Here is a 19,109-nt window from a genome sequence, read left to right on the forward strand (position 1 = left end):
TGCTGGAAGGTGGCAGAATGATTCAGCAGAGTCATTTACAGCAATTATTTTCTGAGATCATAATTCAAATTTAGGCTGTTTGCAACACGGGAAAATGACAGGAGGGTGTTTTACGGAGTTGCGGTGGCATTTCGCCTCTCTGCTGTTGTAAGGATGAAGCTGTACATTCCACAAGGCATACCAGAGAATGAGAGTCGATTAAACTGTGTGGGATTGGCAAGTGTAGACAGGATCAGAAACTCAGCGGCAGCTGGCGTGCGGACTGTTCATTTTGAAATCTACAAATTCCATGGGATTCCACCCGACAAGCTCTCGCACCACTTTATGCAGTGGTTCGATATCATGACAATTAATAAACAATGTCAAAATCAAGAGTAAGGAATGTGACTTATTGCTACATTGTCATCAGTGCCACAAGGCAGGAGGGGAATTGATGTTTCTTCCTTTCCTCGCACAGGCAGCTCCTACTCAGTGGCTGTGCCATGAGTTGGGGAAGAGTAGGTCCAGTCTCACTCACTCAGCAGTCGGGGGGAAGGCTGGAGGGACAGGCTTTTGGGTAATTTTGCATTTTCTGCAGCAGAAGGGGAGTTTTCCTCTTCTCACTAGATGCACCCACACATATAAAATCGCAGGCTGCAAACTTCAGCGCGGTGGAGTCTCTTGCTGGACTTGCGTAAAAGATGGCATTTGCGCCGTTTCTGATGTAGCCCGTGCTAGACTCTTAGTGAGAAAATTTACCCTGGAGCGTGTGCCCAAAACATGCAGAGTAGATACCCTGTGACACTAGTCGCAGTGTCTGCTAATCTAACATCACTGCTGCCCATTGTAACCTCCAGCTAACACAGAGTCATAGGCTGGTACAGCAGATAATAAAGAAAGCAAATGGGACGTTGGCATTTATAGCTAAAGGAATAGAATATGAAGGTAAGGAAGTATTGTTGCAACTATACAAGGCATTGGTGAGGCTGCACCTGGAGTATTGTGCACAGTTTTGGTCCCCTTATTTGGGGAAAGATGTAGTGGCATTGGAGGCAGTTCAGAGGAGCTTCACCAGGTTGATTCCAGAGATGAGGGGTTTGTCGTATGAAGAGAGATTGAACAGTTTAGGCCCATACTCTCTGGAATTTAGAAGAATGAGGGGAGATGAAATTGAGGTATTCAAGATGATAAAAGGTATGGATAAAGTAGACGTGGAGCAGATGCTTACTCTTGTGGGGCATTCTAGGATGAGAGGTCATAGTCTTAGGATAAGGGGCGGCAAATTTAAAACAGAGTTGAGGAGAAACTACTTCTCCCAAAGAGTTGTGAATCTGTGGAATTCGCTACCCCAAAGTGCGGTGGATTCTGGGACAGTGGGTAAATTTAAGGAGGAGTTAGACAGATTTTTAAATGGGTTGAAGGGTTATGGGGAGAAGGCAGGAAAATGGGAATGAGGAGCATATCAGCCATGATTGAATAGCGGAGCAGACTCGATGGGCTGAATGGCCTAATTCTGCTCCCATATCTTATGAACTTATGAACTAATTCTCCAGCCGTTCACGTCCCGTCACCGCTGCCAGTGGATTTGGCGCTCAGTCAAATCTTCATTCACTGCAGTGGGATGGGAGAATCCCGCTGGCATGAATGGCCAGAGAATCCCGCCCATAGTCTTGTCTCAAACATACGCAAAGAAGAAAGGCACCATCAGTCACTCTCAGGTTGGTCACTAATTGATTCTCATTGGCTCTGTCTGAGTTTGTTTTAAGGTCTGCATTTCAACTCAAGCCCCCAATTTTGACATCTTTGACTGGACCCTAAATGAGAACATAAAAGTTGAACAATACTGCAACACACTGCGACTCAAGTCAATCCCTGCAAAAACAGCATCCAGCTTAATCCATCTTCACAATGCAAAAGCCAATAAAGAGCTCAACTTTGGGTCACTATCTGTGTGGAGTTTGCGTGTTCTCCCCGTGTCTGCAAGGGTTTCCTCCGGGTGTCCCAGTTTCCTCCCATAGTCCAAAAGATGTGCTCGTTAGGTGGATTGGCCATGTTAAATTTCCCCTTTGTGTCCAAAGGTGACCAGGTTAGGTGGATTGGCCATGCTAAATTGCCCCTTAGTGTCCCAAGGTTAGGATGATTAGTGGGATGAATACGTGGGGTTATGGGGATAGGTATTGGATGGAATTGTTGTTGGTGCAGGCTCGATGGGCCGAATGCCCTCCTTCTGCACTGTAGGGATTCTATGATTCAAGTGAATGGCTACAAATGAAAGCATCATCCAACTCCAACATAACTGGAAATGAGAAAATGGATGAGGCATTGAACAGGTATTTTGTGTCGATCTTCACAATGGAAGACACAAGTAACATGCCAAAAATTGATGACAGGAAGGCTCTGGCAGGTGAGAACCTAGAAACTATCATTATCACGAAAGAGGTAGTGTTGGGCAAGCTAATGGGGCTAAAGGTAGACAAGTCTCCTGGCCCTGATGGAATGCATCCCAGGATACTAAAAGAGATGGCGGGGGAAATAGCAAATGCACTAGTGGTAATTTACCAAAATTCGCTGGACTCTGGGGTGGTTCCCGCAGATTGGAAAACAACAAATGTGACGCCACTGTTTAAAAAAGGAGGTAGACAAAAGGCGGGTAACTATAGGGCCATTAGCTTAACTTCTGTAGTAGGGAAAATGCTTGAATCTATCATCAAGGAAGAAATAATGAGACATCTGGATATAAATTGTCCATTGGTAAGACACAGCATGGGTTCATGAAGGGCAGGTCATGTTTGACTAATTTGGTGGAATTCTTTGAGAACATTACATGTGCAGTGGACAATGGGGAACCTGTGGATGTGGTGTATCTGGATTTCCAGAAGGCATTTGACAAGGTGCCGCACCAAAGACTGCTACATAAGATAAAGGTGCACGGTGTTACGGGTAATGTATTAGCATGGATAGAGGATTGGTTAACTAACAGAAAGCAAAGAGTGGGGGTAAATGGGTGTTTTTCTGATTGGCGATCAGTGACTAGTGGTGTGCCTCAGGGATCAGTGTTGGGACCGCAACTGTTCATGATTTACATAGATGATTTGGCATTGGGGACCAAGTGTAGTGTGTCAAAATTCGCAGATGACACTAGGATGGGTGGCAGAGCAAAGTGTGCAGAGGATGCTGAAAGTCTGCAAAGGGATATAGATAGTCTAAGTGAGTGAACGGGGGTCTGGCAGATGGAGTACAATGTTGGTAAATGTGAGGTCATCCATTTTGGTAGGAATAACAGCAAAATGGACTCTTATTTAAATGGTAAACAATTGCAGCATGCTGCTGTGCAGAGGGACTGGGTGTCCTTGTGCAGGAATCTCAAGGAGTTGGTGTGCAGGTGCAGCAGGTAATTAAGAAGACAAATGGAATTTTGTCCTCCTTGCTAGAGGGATTGAGTTTAAAAACAGCGAGGTTATGTTGCAGCTGTAGAAGGTGCTGGTGAGACCACACCTGGGGTACTGTGTACAGTTTTGGTCTCCTTACTTGAGAAAGGATATACTGGCACTGGAGGGGGTGCAGAGGAGATTCACTAGGTTGATTCCGGAGTTGAGAGGGTTGGCTTATGAGGAGAGACTGAGTAGACTGGGGCTATACTCATTGGAATTCAGAAGAATGAGGGGAGATCTTATAGAAACATATAAGATTATGAAGGGAATAGATAAGATAGAAGCAGGGAAGTTGTTTCCATTGGGAGGTGAAACTACAACTAGGGGCATGGCCTCAAAATAAAGGGGAGCAGATTTAGGACTGAGTTGAGGAGGAACTTCTTCATCCAAAGGGTTGTGAATCTGTGGAATCCCCTGCCCAGTGAAGCAGTTGAGGCTACCTCATTGAATGTTTTTAAGGCAAAAATAGATAGATTTTTGAACTGTAAAGGAATTAAGGGTTATGGTAGCCATGATCTTACTGAATGGCGGAGCAAGCTCGAGGGGCCAGATGGTCTACTCCTGCTCCTAGTTCTTAAGCTCTTATACCTTGGAGTGACTCTAGATAGGACACTGACCTTCCGGGAACATCTAAAAACAACTTCAGCCAAGACCCAGAAACAACTTGATTGCCAATATGGCCAAAACAACTTGAGGTGCTGCTACCACACTCCCTGAATTGCAGCCCTCACACTCTCATACTCAGTAACAGAATATTGCGCCCCTGTTTGGTCAAAACACACAGAGTGAATGTTACCATGCGAATGATAAAGTTAAGTTAATTTATTAGTGTCACAAGTAGGCTTACATTAACACTGCAATGAAGTTACTGTGAAAATCCCCTAGTCACCACGCTCCGGTGCCTGTTCAGGTACACTGAGGGAGAATTGAGCATGGCCAATGCCCCTAACCAGCACATCTTTCGGACTGTGGGAGGAAACCGGAGCACCCAGTGGAAACCCACGCAGACACGGGGAGAACGTGCAAACTCCACACAGACAGTGACCCAAACCGGGAATCGAACCCGGGTCCCTGGTGCTGTGAGGCAGCAGTGCTAACCACTGTGCCACTGTGATGCCCTGGAACACCACACTCAGCACCACTCCTTTGGCTCCCTGTCCTGGCAAACATCACTCCACCATATATCTGTCGACTTTCAATAACCCATAAAATGATGGAAAAGGTTTACAATGCCCCCCCCCCCCCCCCCCGCCTGCCAGTTCAGCCCACGCAAAGTGCAACCCCGTCAAGAAGTCCGATCCGGAAGAACCCTCCCACACAGGACATCCGTGAAAATTCCAGCTGGACAAATGAATGGGAAATCATTGGACACGACAAACAAGTAGCTGATCTCAAATCCAACACAGCTGCTGCCTGGTTTCAAGCTCAGTAAGAAGTTTAACAACACCAGGTTAAAGTCCAACTTTAAAGTCCAACGGTCACTGTTGGACTTTAACCTGGTGTTGTTAAACTTCTTACTGTGTTTACCCCAGTCCAACGCTGGCATCTCCACGTCATGGTTTCAAGCTTCCAGGGAAAGAGTGGTCCCCCCTCAAGAGGTTCAGGACCAGCCACGGCCCCATGCTTGTCCACTCTCCACAGATGGGGCATTAATGCCAACCCCATATGTGCCTGTGGGAGAGACCAAACTATGCGTGGCATCATAGAAGGGTGTCCAATCTACAAACTCAGCGGACGCCTATCCGCACTCAACACAGCAGGATCAGAAGAACCTGCTTAGCTTAGAGACTTTGTATTCGCCAAGACTTTGTATCAATTCCAGCCTCGTGTCACTGTGTAGAGTCTGCACATTCTCCCCATGCCTGCGTAGGTTTCCTCCGGGTGCTCCGGTTTCCTCCCACACTTCAAAGATGTGTGGGTTAGGTGGATTGGCCATGCTAAAATTGACCTTAGTGTCAGGGGCATTAGCAGGGTAAATGTGTGGTGTTCTGGGAATAGGGTCTTGGTGGGATTGTGGTCGGTACAGACTCAATGGGCCGAATGACCTCCTTCTGTGCTGTAGGGATTCTATGATTCTGAGTAAATAAGGTTTATGCTGCTCCTTAAAGTTGTTAAGTTGACAGGAAACGGTGCTGTTGGTGACGGCCTTGTTTTCAGGCTTCAAGATTTCAGACCATTTTCTGGCAGTCATGGATGTTGTAGTTACATCTCCCTCGATAACAGAATGACAGGGAGGTTGATCTGACGCAGCTCAGAAGAAGACAAGCGGGTGGAGGGGGAGACTAAGGGCTGCAGCAGGAAGCCATATTATGCACCCAGAGTCTTCAGGGAACAAATCCCTTTGCTTAGCCTCACCAAGGAACGGTGTGCTTGTCTCAGTTTTACGATGGAATCTACCTCTTGAAGGTAGACTGCAGCCTCAGAACTGGTCGAGGAAGGAGCTGCCAGTGGCTGCGAAGATGAAAATGGCACGGAGGAAGATCTGTGTGTTAGGGGTTGGTACCCGGCTGAAATGGTAACATCTGAAACATCTGGGGAGGCGGTGGCGTCGTAGCATTATCACTGGACTGGTAATGCAGAGACGCAGGGTAACGCTCTGGGGACTCTGGTTCGAATCACATCACAGCAGATAATGAAATTTATGGGTGGCAGTACGGTGGCACAGTGGTTAGCGCTGCTGCCTCACAGCGCCAGGGACCTGGGTTCGATTCCCGGCTTGGGTCACTGTCTGTGTGGAGTCTGCACCTTCTCCCCGTGTCTGTGTGCGTTTCCTCTGGGTGCTCCGGTTTCCTCCCACACTCCAAAGATGTGCGGGTTAGGTTGATTGGCCAGGCTAAACTGCCCCTTTTAGTGTCAGGGGGCTAGTAGAGTAAATAAATTGGGTAATAGGGATGGAGCCTTGGTGGGATTGTGGTAGGTGCAGACTCAATAGGCTGAATGGCCTCCTTCCGCACTGTAGGGATTCTATGAACTCTATGAACTCCAAGCCAGTTTGTCATCCACTGTTGTAGAGGGGAGCTGACACTGTATGCCAGAAGAAGGAAGAACTTAAATTATCACAGACCAGATAGACGTAGGCGGAGTGTGCACGTGACTTTGCCATGAGTGCGGGCTTCTCCACATTGCAGGCTGCCAGAGATGCATTACAGCGTGGGCGGCACTGTGGCGCAGTGGTTAGCGCTGCTGCCTCGCAGTGCCAGGGACCCGCGTTCGATTCCTGGCTCGGGTCACTGTCTGTGCGGAGTTTACACATTCTCCCCATGTCTGCGTGGGTTTCCTCTGCATGCTCCGGTTTCCTCCCACAGTCCAAAGATATGTGGGTTAGGTTGATCGGTCATGCTAAATTGACCCTCAGTGTCAGGACTAGAGAGGGTAAATAAATGGGGTTATGAGAATAGTGCCTGGGTGGGATTGTTGTCAGTGCAGGCTCAATGGGCCAAATGGCCTCTCTCTGCATTGTAGGGATTCTATTCTAACCTATTAGGCTTCTATGTCCTGAAGGTGCTCAGCACATCATGATGGTGAATGCCTGGTACCCTGGCAGTCATTATGATGCCTTCATTGACCTTGGTGAGACCACATTTGGAATATTGTGTGCAGTTCTGGTCACCTCACTATAAGAAGGATGTGGAAGCATTGGAGAGAGTGCAGAGGAGATTTACCGGGATGCTGCCTGGTTTGGAGGGTAGGTCTTATGAGGAAAGGTTGAGGGAGCTAGGGCTTTTCTCTTTAGAGCGGAGGAGGTTGAGAGGCGACTTAATAGAGGTTTATAAGATGATGAGGGGGATAGGTAGAGTGGACGTTCAAAGACTATTTCCTTGGGTGAATGTAGCTGTTACTCGGGGGCATAACTATAAGGTTCATGGTGGGAGATATAGGAGGAATGTCCGAGGTAGGTTCTTTACTCAGAGAGTGGTTGGGGTGTGGAATGGACTGCCTGCTGTGATAGTGGAGTCGGACACTTTATGAACTTTCAAGCGGTTATTGGATAGGCACATGGAGCACACCAGAATGATTGGGAGTGGGATAGCTTGATCTTGGTTTTGTACAAAGCTCGGCACAACATCAAGGGCCGAAGGGCCTGTACTGTGCTGTACTGTTCTATGTTCTATGTTCTATTGTCTGCCAGTGGGCAGTACCATTCGTATTTGAGCCAATACACCGAACCGGGGAACTATTGGGAAAGAAAGACTACACGCCAGCCACCTTGCCCAGGTTAGACCTCTACAACCTGAACATTGTGAAAGCCACACGGAATTGAACACACACCGCTGGATTATTTAAACAACATTGTCACTAAATCCATACTCATCACCCTCCCCTTACCCTTTCTTAATTGATCCTATTTTCAATCCCTACATTACAACATTGAGGGTCTGAATTACCAACAATAAATACACAGTGCCTGATAAATGCATCTGATTTTAACTCAAAGTGATCTCACTGGCATTTTGGGACATTGTCATGTTGTGAAAGGTGCTATATAAATGTAAGTTAAAAGCAAAATGCTGCGGATGCTGGAATCTGAAACAAAAACTGAAAAAGCTGGAAAATCTCAGCAGGTCTGACAGCATCTGTGGAGAGAGAATAGAGCCAATGTTTCGAGTCCAGATGAGCCCTCATCTGAGCCAAAGACAATTGGAAATGGGATGAGATGTGGGGCTGGATAGAGGGTCAGTGATAGGTCGAGATAAGGAAGAGATTGTATGTGACATAAATGCAAGTATTTATTTTTTTGATTGTGATGATACTGTGCCTTTATAAAATGTATTTCAATCATGTTTCTCTGCAGAATATTTCCAGCAGTCCCTGGCATTTTGTCAGAGCCGCTTTGCCTGCAACTGCTCTCCTCTATTGTTGCTGAAGCAGTATCATTGACTTCATGTTTGTTTGATCTGAACTAATGCAGTGTTCTGCTGTTTTGGTGTTCCCCGAGGATTGCGGAATGGAGCTTGATTCGGATAATTGACAGGTCAGGTCATATGACTGGGGACCGCTATGTTTTCACAGAGAATTCCAGCTTAGTTGTTTCAGATGCTGCTTTTGAAGCTACAGAAAGAGAAGTATCCTTTCCTGTCTCTGAAGTCTAAAGACTGGAACCCAGAGACTAGGTTGACTTCTCTGTTTTGCTGTCTTGGAGATATACACTTCTCTGAAAAATGCTACTTGAATCTGTGTCCTTAGGCGTTAAAAGCTGGACATCTGGTATCATGTGAGCATACTTACTTTAGTGCTAACTAATTCTGAAGAAGGGTAACCAAAAGAGAAAATGCCAGAAAATCTCAGAAGGCCTGGCAGCCGTAAGGAGAGAAAAGAGTGGACATTTCAAGTCCAGATGACTCTTTGTCAAAGCTGGGTCCATGGGGTATTGCTTTTAAATTGGAACAACAGAGATAGCTAGCTATTAAGAGTTATACTGTATCATGTGTAAGTATTGTAATTGGTAAAAGTTATGCTGATTAATTTGTTGTATTCTAACTGTGTTCTTAAATAAACTTGTTTGATAAAAGCTCCCTAGAGGGTCACTTGAATCATACCTGGAGTGAAAGACCTTATGCTCACCCGTGTCAAAATCAAATGTAAAACTTAACGTCTCGGCTAACTTAACAAAACAACTTGGAGTTTCTGGCCTGGGGTTTAACACGATCCATTTCCCTTTTTAAAGCTTATAACAGATTTCACCGATGTGGTTACAGGGCATTCTACTCAAAAACAAACACTTAAATATTCATGGAAAACAATGGAGTGTGGGTAATTCCCTCCCCCTCTCCCTCTCAATAGCCATGGACACCAGATCTATCCAAGACAGTTTACCAAATTGTGTGCCAAGTTCCAGGGAAGAAAGAAGCTTATGGGAGCCATATTTTAATTATAACACGATTTCTGGTTTCCTTGGTGCAGACGGGTCTTCTTGTGATTTATTGGTATACATAGTTATCAGAGGAAAATATAATTAAACAGGCACAAAGGGCCCTTTTAGGAAAAGAAAAATTGTTAATCCTAAAATCTAAATTATGACTTAAGTCATGCTGCAGATTACAGCTATTTATTGACTTCAAAGAGTTGTGTTTAGCAAATACATTTTGAATAAACAACTGAATAACTTCCCCTCCTCCTGATGTCTCTGCTTAGCATGCAAGCAAATCTGGGAATATTCTGGTCATTGGGTTAGAAACTACAGGAACTACTGTTTAACAGTGAAGCAATAGTTGCATGAGGGAACATGACATGCATAGACAGCTGGGATCAAGTGAATCCTTTCAAGAGTATAGAGGGTGCAGGAGTAGAGTTAAGAGAGAAATCAGGAGGGAAAAAAAGGGGACATGAGATTGTTTTGACAGATAAGGCAAAGGAGAATCCAAAGAGCTTCTACAAACACATAAAGGCCAAAAGAGTAACAAGGGAGAGAGTAGGGCCTCTTGAGGATCAACAAGGTCATCTATGTGTGGATCCACAAGGGATGGGTGAGATCCTAAATGAATATTTCCCATCAGTATTTATGGTTGAGAAAAGCATGGATGTTAGGGAACTTGGGGAAATAAATAGTGATGTCTTGAGGAGTGTATGTATAACAGAGAAGGAGGTGCTGGAGGTCTTAAAGCGCATCAAGGTAGGAAAATCCCCGGGACCTGATGAAGTGTATCCCAGGACATTGTGGGAGGCTAGGGAGGAAATTGCGGGTCCCCGAACAGATATTTGAATCATCGACAGTCACAGGTGAGGTGCCTGAAGATTGGAGGGTGGCAAATGTTGTGCCTTTGTTTAAAAAGGCTGCAGGGAAAGCCTGGGAACTGTAGGCTGGTGAACCTCACATCTGTAGTGGGTAGGTTGTTGGAAGATATTTTGAGAGAAAGGATCTACAGGCACTTAGAGATGCAAGGACTGATTAGGGACAGTCAGCATGGCTTTGTGAGTGGAATATCATGTGTCACAGGGGTAACCAAGAAGGTAGATGAGGGCAGCGCAGTTGATGTTGTCTACGTGGACTTTAGCAAGGCCTTTGACAAGGTACCTCATGCCAGGTTGTTGCATAAGGTTAAATCTCACAGGATCCAGGGTGAGGTAGCTAAATGGATACAAAATTGGCTTCTTGACAGAAACCGGAGGGTGGTTGTAGAGGGTTGTTTTTCAAACTGGAGGCCTGTGACCAGCGATGTGCCTCAGGGATCGGTGCTAGGCCCACTGTTATTTGTCATTTATATTATTGATTTGGATGATAATATAGGAGGCATGGTTAGCAAGTTTGCAGATGACACCAAGATTGGTGGCATAGTGGACAGTGAAGAAAGTTATCTCGGATTGCAACGGGATCTTGATCAATTGGGCTGACGAAAAGCAGATGGAGTTTAATTTAGATAAATGCGAGGTGATGCGTTTTGGTAGATTGAACCAGGGCAGGACTTACTCAGTTAATGGTAGGGCGTTGGGGAGAGTTTCAGAACAAAGAGATCTAGGGGTACAGGTTCGTAGCTCCTTGAAAGTGGAGTCACAGGTGGACAGAGTGGTGAAGAAGGCATTCGGCATGCTTGGTTTCATTGGTCAGAACATTGAATACAGGAGTTGGGACGTCTTGTTGAAGTTGTACAAGACATTGGTAAGGCCACGCTTGGAACACTGTGTACAGTTCTGGTCACCCTATGAGAGAAAGGATATTATTAAACGAGAAAGAGTGCAGAAAATATTTACTAGTATTTGATGGTTTGAGTTATAAGGAGAGGTTGGAGAGACTGGGTCTTTATTCCCTGGAGCGAGGCTTAGGGGTGATCTTATAAAGGTCTACAAAATAATGAGGGGCGTGGATCAACTAGATAGTCAATATCTTTTCCCAAAGGTATGGGAGTCTAAAACAAGAGGGCATCGGTTTAAGGTGAGAGGGGAGAGATACAAAAGTGTGCAGAGGGGCAATTTTTCACACAGAGGTTGGTGAGTGTCTGGAACGAGCTGCCAGAGGTAGAAGTAGAGGCGGGTACAATTTTGACTTTTAAAAAGTGTTTAGACAGTTACATGAGTAAAATGGGTATAGAGGGATATGGGCCAAATACGGGCAATTGGGATTAGCTTAGGGGGTTAAAAAAAAAGGGCGGCATGGACATGTTGGGCCGAAGGGCCTGTTTCCATGCTGTAAACCTCTATGACTCTAATAGAAATTGCAACATCGGCTATCACACGCTGCATTGTGGGCAAGTCGGCAAGCGCGAGAAAGGGGTTGGCCACCATTTCTGAAAAGGATGGTCTCAATCTCTGTGCAAAAACTCGGTGTCAGGTTGGTGCTGAATTCCTCCGTGTTCCTTGAAACTGACTGTTTTCTGGCAGGCTTCCTAATGTCCCAAGCCTTTCATTGTGCATCTCCATCATCATTCGTCTGTAAACTGCCCCTCCACGTCCTCGTCTAAGTGCTCTGCAGAGGGACTCATGTAGGACCTCACCCTCTGGTGAGCTGGCAGTAGCGCTATTCTTGCCCCCGGCACTCGTTGCCCCACTTGTGTCCAGTGTCTCCCCACAAGCAGATCCCACCTCCAATCTCTCCTCTCAGATATGCACAGTGTCAGGATCTGAGTTGGTGGCTGTGACTGTGGGACAGCTGATGGTGCTATCTCTTCATCATCACTCACTCTTTGATGGTCCCCCACTGAATGCACTGGGGATGGCACAATGGTTAGCGCTGCTGCCTCACAGCGCCAGAGACCCAGGTTCAATTCTGGCCTCGGGTCACTGTCTGTGTGGAGTTTGCACTCCCCGTGTCTGCGTGGGTTTCCTCGGGGTGCTCCGGTTTCCTCCCACACTCCAAAGATGTGCAGGTTAGGTGGATTGGCCATGCTAAATTGCCCACTTGTATCGGGGGATTAGTAGGATGAATGTGTGGGGTTACTGGAATAGGGCCTGGGTGGGATATGGTTGGTAGAGATGCAATGGGCCAAATGGCCTCCTTCTGCACTGTAAGGATTCTAAGATTCTATGAAAAGGTGCAAAAGTGGTGCATGGAAGGGGGAAAATAAGAAGTGTGTCTTTGCACCATCTTTAATTTGTGAATCAGAAAAGATTGTGTGGCGAGAGGGAAGTGAGGTTTGAGAAGGAGGATTAGTTATGAGGATGCCATCAGCTCCAATGGTTTGTGTCCTGCTGCTGACTACAACCTCAGCAATGGCCATCTGAATAGTGTCCTGTACTGTCTCCTCAATGGGGGTTAGGACATACAGTCAAACCACTGCCCCCCCCGCCCCCCCCCCCCCCCCCCCCCCCCCCCCCCCACCTCCAGTTAGCTCCTGCTAGCTCCAGCTGTTTTTTTTATTATTTGTTCATTCAAAGGAATGTGGGCATCGTGGTCACTGGGCTTCCTGTGGCAATGCATCCTGGCCTTCAGGGCTTGACCCCTGGCCATTATCTGCTCCCTCGGGAGTCCCCTGAAGATAGATGACACTTCCCCTCCTTTCCATCTGCTATGCCCAGGCCTCCAGTGCAGGCTCTGAAAACCTCGGAGCTCGCACTCTCCATCGCTGCGCCATTCTTCATCGCTTCCCAGGATTAAATTCGCTTCCCGCACAACTTCCGGCAGCTACTCCAGCCACAGGGAAGCTCCCACTTTGCGAGGTGCGGGTTGGCTTTAACCAGTGTGGTCTCGCTTTAAGTGGTGTGAGGAAGTTACGATTTGGGGCCCCCCTGCTGATGTGTCCAGCCAATGAAGAGCACAGTTAGCAGTAGCTGCACACAACACTCATTCAAATGAGCAGGCAATGTGAAGTTGGCATGCGGCCTGCATTCCACTGAATGGGCACAGGCTGATCGTACATTGCAATCGGCATGACTGTTTTCAGGGGGCTATCCAATTTAGCCCCCAGTGTTTCTCCTCCTCCTATCCCCCCTTCCCCTTCCCTCCTTCCTGCACCCCACCAATCAGGTACTCTTTCTCCCCTTGCATACATATATGGGACCTTCATTGCCATGGCAATGATTCACACAAGGAGGCTGAAGTTTAGAATTTGTGTGGTCTCAATAGCCTGAGTAACTGTTGTGCCACTCTGCATTACATTCGGAGCAAAGATAAATTAGAGGGATTCTGACAGTCAAGATTTCAGTTTCTCATTTTCTTTCGCTCTTCTGCACAGTCCTAACTTACTTCAATTATATTTCTAGAACTTGTTCTGATCAGAGGCTTCCTGTCACTGCTGACGTTAATCCATTGTGTCTTGCCGTTGCCACTTATTTATGTGGTATTCCTTCATATCGTCCTCAAGTCCTTCAAACAGAGTAGCAGCAACCCAGAAAACCACTGCTTGTGTGTTTGCACCACAACAGTTCCATCACGCTGGCTGCCCATTCAAACAAAAGAAGCTACAGAATGGCATAGAAAAGGTTCATTAAACGGAAGTAAATCTCGCTGGACTTTAAATCACTAACCTGGCAGATTCCTTCCATTCTAGCTCGTCCCCATCGTGCTGTAGAGTATCCATCTCTGTAAAAAGGGTCGGAGTTGGGCCATCATACTCTTCTCCAAGAATGTATCTCAGACGCTCCGCAGCAGGGGACACTGTATAGAACAGAGGGACATCATCACATTCGATTCATGTCTGCGGGAGAGTATCAAATATTAATGGGGAGGGGACAGAGGAACCACTAGCACTGCCCTTATACATCTCTGAACATAAGCTTGCTGTTGACTCTTTCCATGGATCTCTGGTGACTGGACCCTCATCTCCAATCGATCTGCGCATCAAAGATTCAATTCCTGCGGTCCCCCACCTCTGCTCCATCAACAGGCCAATTGCTGGCAATTTTGCTCTTTACACGCCACTCAAGGTTTAGAATGGAGGTCATTGCTTTTGGGATCATTTGTCGAAAATGGCTATCGCCAAATGCCAGTGGCATGAGGAGGAAACAGAGCACCGCGCCAGCCTTTGATCCCAGTCACAGTTGAAGTTCTTTCCACTTACTGGCACGGAGAACACTTCAAAAGCCCTCGCATTGCTGCAGTGCCTCTGAGCATTCAATCAACTTATTTTTTTGCAATTCCCCTGTCAATGTGTCTCCGACAAGCTGAACCAAGAAAAGGAACGAAGCTCGAGGTTACAAGGCAATAAAGTGACAACAATGAAATATCTGTAAGGCTGGAATTGAAACCAGTATCCTGTGTTTGACTCAATGGTGTGTGTCTCCAACATAACAGGAGACCTGAAGAGGAATCGCTTATCCCTGGTAACTGATTGTCAGATTCTGCTAACTTCCCATTCCAGAATTGGTTTTGCCTTTTCTTGTTGCTGATAGTTTCTCCCCTTCGCTTGCTCGGTGAATCCAGAATGTCTCTCGATGTACACTATCCGTAACTGCAGCCCTCGCTGTCTTCTCAATCACTTTGATGCTGCACTTACTTATTCCAGCTGCATTGCTCATTACCTATAAGAGGCAACAGAGCAGGACCTAATCGATCTTGGCCCATTCCTCTGGGCTCTGGATAACTGACCTTAATAACTGAGAGGAGCTTGTCACCAACCACTCGGAACAGTGACAACTTGGCCATCGAGCCTCACCACACTTCAAGGCCCAACACCTTCACGATGAGGCAGAGCAGTGACAGAGAAGGAACGAAAAGGAAGCAAATGCTGCCCTCCCTATCCCACTACCTGCCCCATGTATTGGCAGGGCGGAGAATGGGCCTGTTCAGCCACATGAAGGCCCATGGCAGAACCCTCAGCAGACGTCAACTGAGGGGCAACTGATGACTCTGCACATTTTCGGGTATCTGTCATTCACAAGGCCATTCCCTTACCCGAGATAAATTAGCCGACTGATTCCATCTGAATGATTCGTCCCTATTTTTGTGTTCTCTGTCAAAATAGTTCCATTAGCGCTCTCATCCAAATCAGAGAGGAACATAGAATCTTGTCATCATTAGGTTTCATTCAAAGCTTCCCCCTTGATAAAACCATCTTATTCACAAGATGTGTTCACAGCAGACTTCCTATCCACCCTCATATCTGCCCTAGAAGCCCCTGCAGCTGAATCTTTCAATAAGTTGCTTTAGTCAGTTGTGGAAAACAAGGTAGACAACATCAATAGGAATGCCAAGGGCCACTATTTTGACCGTTTCCTTCAAGAACTCAATTAGGTTAATGAAACGGGACTTACGCTGTCTGAAGTAATACAGGGAATCCTTTCTAACTATCAAACACTTCAGGTGATCGTAAATCTTACCCTATGTCAAACTGATAATTGCCAAGGTCTGAATTTATAGAATCTTAGATTCCCTACAGTGCAGAAGGAGGCCATTCGGCCCATTGAGTCTGCACCGACCACAATCCCACCCAGGCCCTATTCCCGTAACCCCACATATTTACCTTGCGAATCCCCTGACACTGGGCTCAATTTAGCACTGGCCAATCCACCTAACCCACACATCTTTGGAGTGTGGGAGGAAACCGGAGCACCCAGAGGAAACCCACGCAGACACGGGGAGAACATGCAAACTCCACACAGACAGTGACCCAAGCCGGGAATCGAACCCGGATCCCTGGCACAGTGAGGCAGCAGTGCTAACCACTGTGCCACCATGTCTCCCCAAAGTGGGGGAAATTCCCCCCCCTTCTTAAATTATACAACCACATGAACCCTCTTCCAATCAATGGGAACTAACCCAGATTCTTTAAGCATTCTGGGCCAGCTTCGATTGACCTCATGAGCCTCTTACTCTTCAGTTTCTCAACTTATCTCGACTTTCGCTCTGCGCCTACTCTGCACGAGGGCTACAGCGTCACTTCAGGAATTCAAACTGACGCAAAGTACCCATTTAGCTCAGCACTCATTCACTTGGCCGCACACCTAACCTGACCTAATAACTCCCTCAAAGGAACAATAACGTCTTTGATTGATTCCTGACTTCGAACGTAACTGGAAAATAGTTCACCATCGCAACTACAGTTCTCCACTCTGAAGTTATAACACTGCTCACACTGCTGGCCTTCATTGTCCTGAGCTACCTTTTATATTTCTCTCTATTCTCCTGGCCCACCTGCTGGGGAATCCAGAGCCACTCGGCACTGGTTCGGAGGCAGCATTTAACTCCATTGCTTCACCTCAGCATGTGTGTGCTTCTGCTCATAAAAGTTAATCCTATTAAATAGAGTATTAATTCTATCAACCATCCCTTTTGCACTCCAGCATGAATCATGTAAAAGCATTGGCTCTATCCCTGAAATTAAATGTCTCCGACATTTGAATTGCTGCCATGTCCTCTTTCCCATCATTTACCTATCATTTCCAAGACCGCTGGTTCTTCTGAACTGCCAGTGAAACTTTCTGACTCAAAAGCAATTGTAACTAATTCTTCCGGGCAGGAATTCCAGTTCCTATGGTTACTAGCCAATCCTACAATGTTGTCTTCTAGTAGAACGCTCTTAAAGTGGTGATGGAAGGCAAGTCAAATTTTGACTGTTCCTCAAGCTCGAATCCTTTGAGTCGCTTGCAAAGTAACTATCTGTAAACATTTGCATGATTTCTATTGTTTGCTGCTGTGACTTTCCATTCAATCTCTGTCAGTAGTGCCACAACTGTTCAGAGATGTGCCTCATATCCGCCTCCAGTTACAACCAGGGGGACCATGCTGTTAAACTGATCAGATGCCTGTGGCCCCTTGAAGTGGGGTCCAACCCAACTTGGGTTACTGGCAAGCCAAAGCTTTATTCAGGATCGATTCGTTTCCGCCGACTTTCTCTCCTCCTGGTGACTCCATGCGATGTACACCTCCGCAGCAGTGGCAGCCTTTATGCTTCCATTGTCCAAATGCCAATCTTGATGTGACAGTGACTGTTGAAGACTTTAAACATCGGTAGGCGTCACAGCTGAACTTGAACTTGAACTCGGTCTATGCAAACACATACACACGCACACACATAGACACAAGCACATTCATACACGCATACACACAAATATGGAAATGCACACCGTGTACACACACACACACACACACACATGCATGTACGCATACATATACGCACACATGCATGCATACACACATACACACACACACATACACGTGCACATTCATAACTGGGCAACAGCAATCTTCATGTACTCATTAATCTGTACGAAAGGGCAGTAGAGATCAGAGGTCCTGTCGAACTTGTTGACCTACACATATATCCATTGACTGATTTCGTCCTGAAAATTGACTTTGATTCCCCACCTAGGAAAGTTGCCGAGCCTCGCGCCATGTCTTGCATCTGATTGGAAGGATTCAGCGGTCAGAGTGTAGATATGTCGGCTTCTTGTCTCCTTCAGTGGACAAAAAGGGAGCAAGCATAATTATTCCGCTGCGCCAGGTTGTGGCTTTTGTTCGCAAGGAGAATTAGATTCCAAAGGGCTGAAAAATAATATCTGCCTCCTTAAAAATCTCAGTTGTATCCAAATCGAGCAAACGACATCAGTGTCGACAGACTGGTACACACACACACTCACACCCCCTCTTTAAAGTTGCAAAGTACAAACCACTCTTTGTACACTTGTGAAACCAGTCGCTGTGAAGCAAAGTTCAAGAAAACAAGAGAAAAGACCATTTCACTCAACTACCTTTTGCGTGACCCGGCTATATCCTTTCCTGCAATGTTGCTGCAATCCACAAAGTGTTAACAGAGCGAAACAAAATTAATTACATCAGTTCTCTTGTGGCTACAAGAGAAACACGCCAATCGTGGCCTCACAATAAAAAAGCAACTGACAAATCGACAAGAAAAGCCACGGTTTTGACCCTACCTGCTTCACCCTCACTCATTTTGTCTCACACACATTAAAAACAGGCCTGGCTGTGCTCGGGGGTAACTTGCTGCAGCCTTACAGAGTGTGTCAAAGCCTGTTACACAGAGCTGCTTGCCCTGGAGATTAAATGGAATAGCACGCCCTTTGCTGAGTTGAGTCCTATTGATGATTATGCCAAACTCAGTAGAGCTTACCCATTTCAATTCTGAGAAAGCTTTGACCTTAACCATTCCTGAACCTTCTCCCCTGTGCATCAAGAAAAAAAGGCCCCCCCCCCAACAAAAAAAATCAACAGATAATTCATTGCATTGAAATGTCCCCCTTACCTTTGACCACCCGTTCCCTGATTTTTTTTTTGTTTTAAGGAGTCGGAGCTAAAGTTTAGTCAATGGTCAATATTTGGTCCTTTCTGGCCCAAGCAAACTAATGCTGTCCTTTCAGTGTGAATGAAAGGAAATGAATGAATACTTGCGCGTCCCAGTCCCAGCAACTTGAGGATGAACTTAGCACACAATACATTCACTCAAGAGGGAGGGAGGGAGGGGGCTTGCTAACCACACTTCAACTTGCTAACCCCCGTCCCCACCAGCACCTCACCCCACCCCACACGCACAATTTCCCATCTCCTTAAAGTCAGTTCAATGTTTTGAAAGGAAAGATGGCTTTATATTAATTTCAATCATGAAGTCATAGAGGTTTACAGCATGCAAACAGGCCCTTCAGCCCAACTTGTCCATGCCCCCCTTTTTTTTTAACCACTAAGCTCGTCCCAAATGCCCACGTTTGGCCCATATCCCTCTATACCCATCTTACCCATGTAACTGTCTAAATGCTTTTTAAAAGACAAAATTGTACCCGCCTCTACTACTACCTTTGGCAGCTTGTTCCAGACACTCACCACCCTCTGTGTGAAAAAATTGCCCCTCTGGACCTTTTTGTATCTCTCCCCTCTCATCT

General features: G+C 46.3%; 1 protein-coding gene across 1 annotated transcript in view; it reads right to left on the reverse strand.

Annotated features, from left to right (window-relative positions):
* LOC144509710 (electrogenic sodium bicarbonate cotransporter 4-like) overlaps window positions 1–19,109 on the reverse strand; it is a 107,425-nt gene that overhangs the window by 76,064 nt on the left and 12,252 nt on the right. Inside the window, exon 4 of the mRNA XM_078238491.1 lies at window positions 13,806–13,935. Within this exon, the coding sequence (XP_078094617.1) occupies window positions 13,806–13,935 (130 nt within the window). The remainder of the gene's footprint in view (window positions 1–13,805; window positions 13,936–19,109) is intronic.

The sequence above is a fragment of the Mustelus asterias genome, chromosome 22 (assembly GCF_964213995.1).
Source record: "Mustelus asterias chromosome 22, sMusAst1.hap1.1, whole genome shotgun sequence".
NCBI classification, from domain to species: domain Eukaryota; kingdom Metazoa; phylum Chordata; class Chondrichthyes; order Carcharhiniformes; family Triakidae; genus Mustelus; species Mustelus asterias.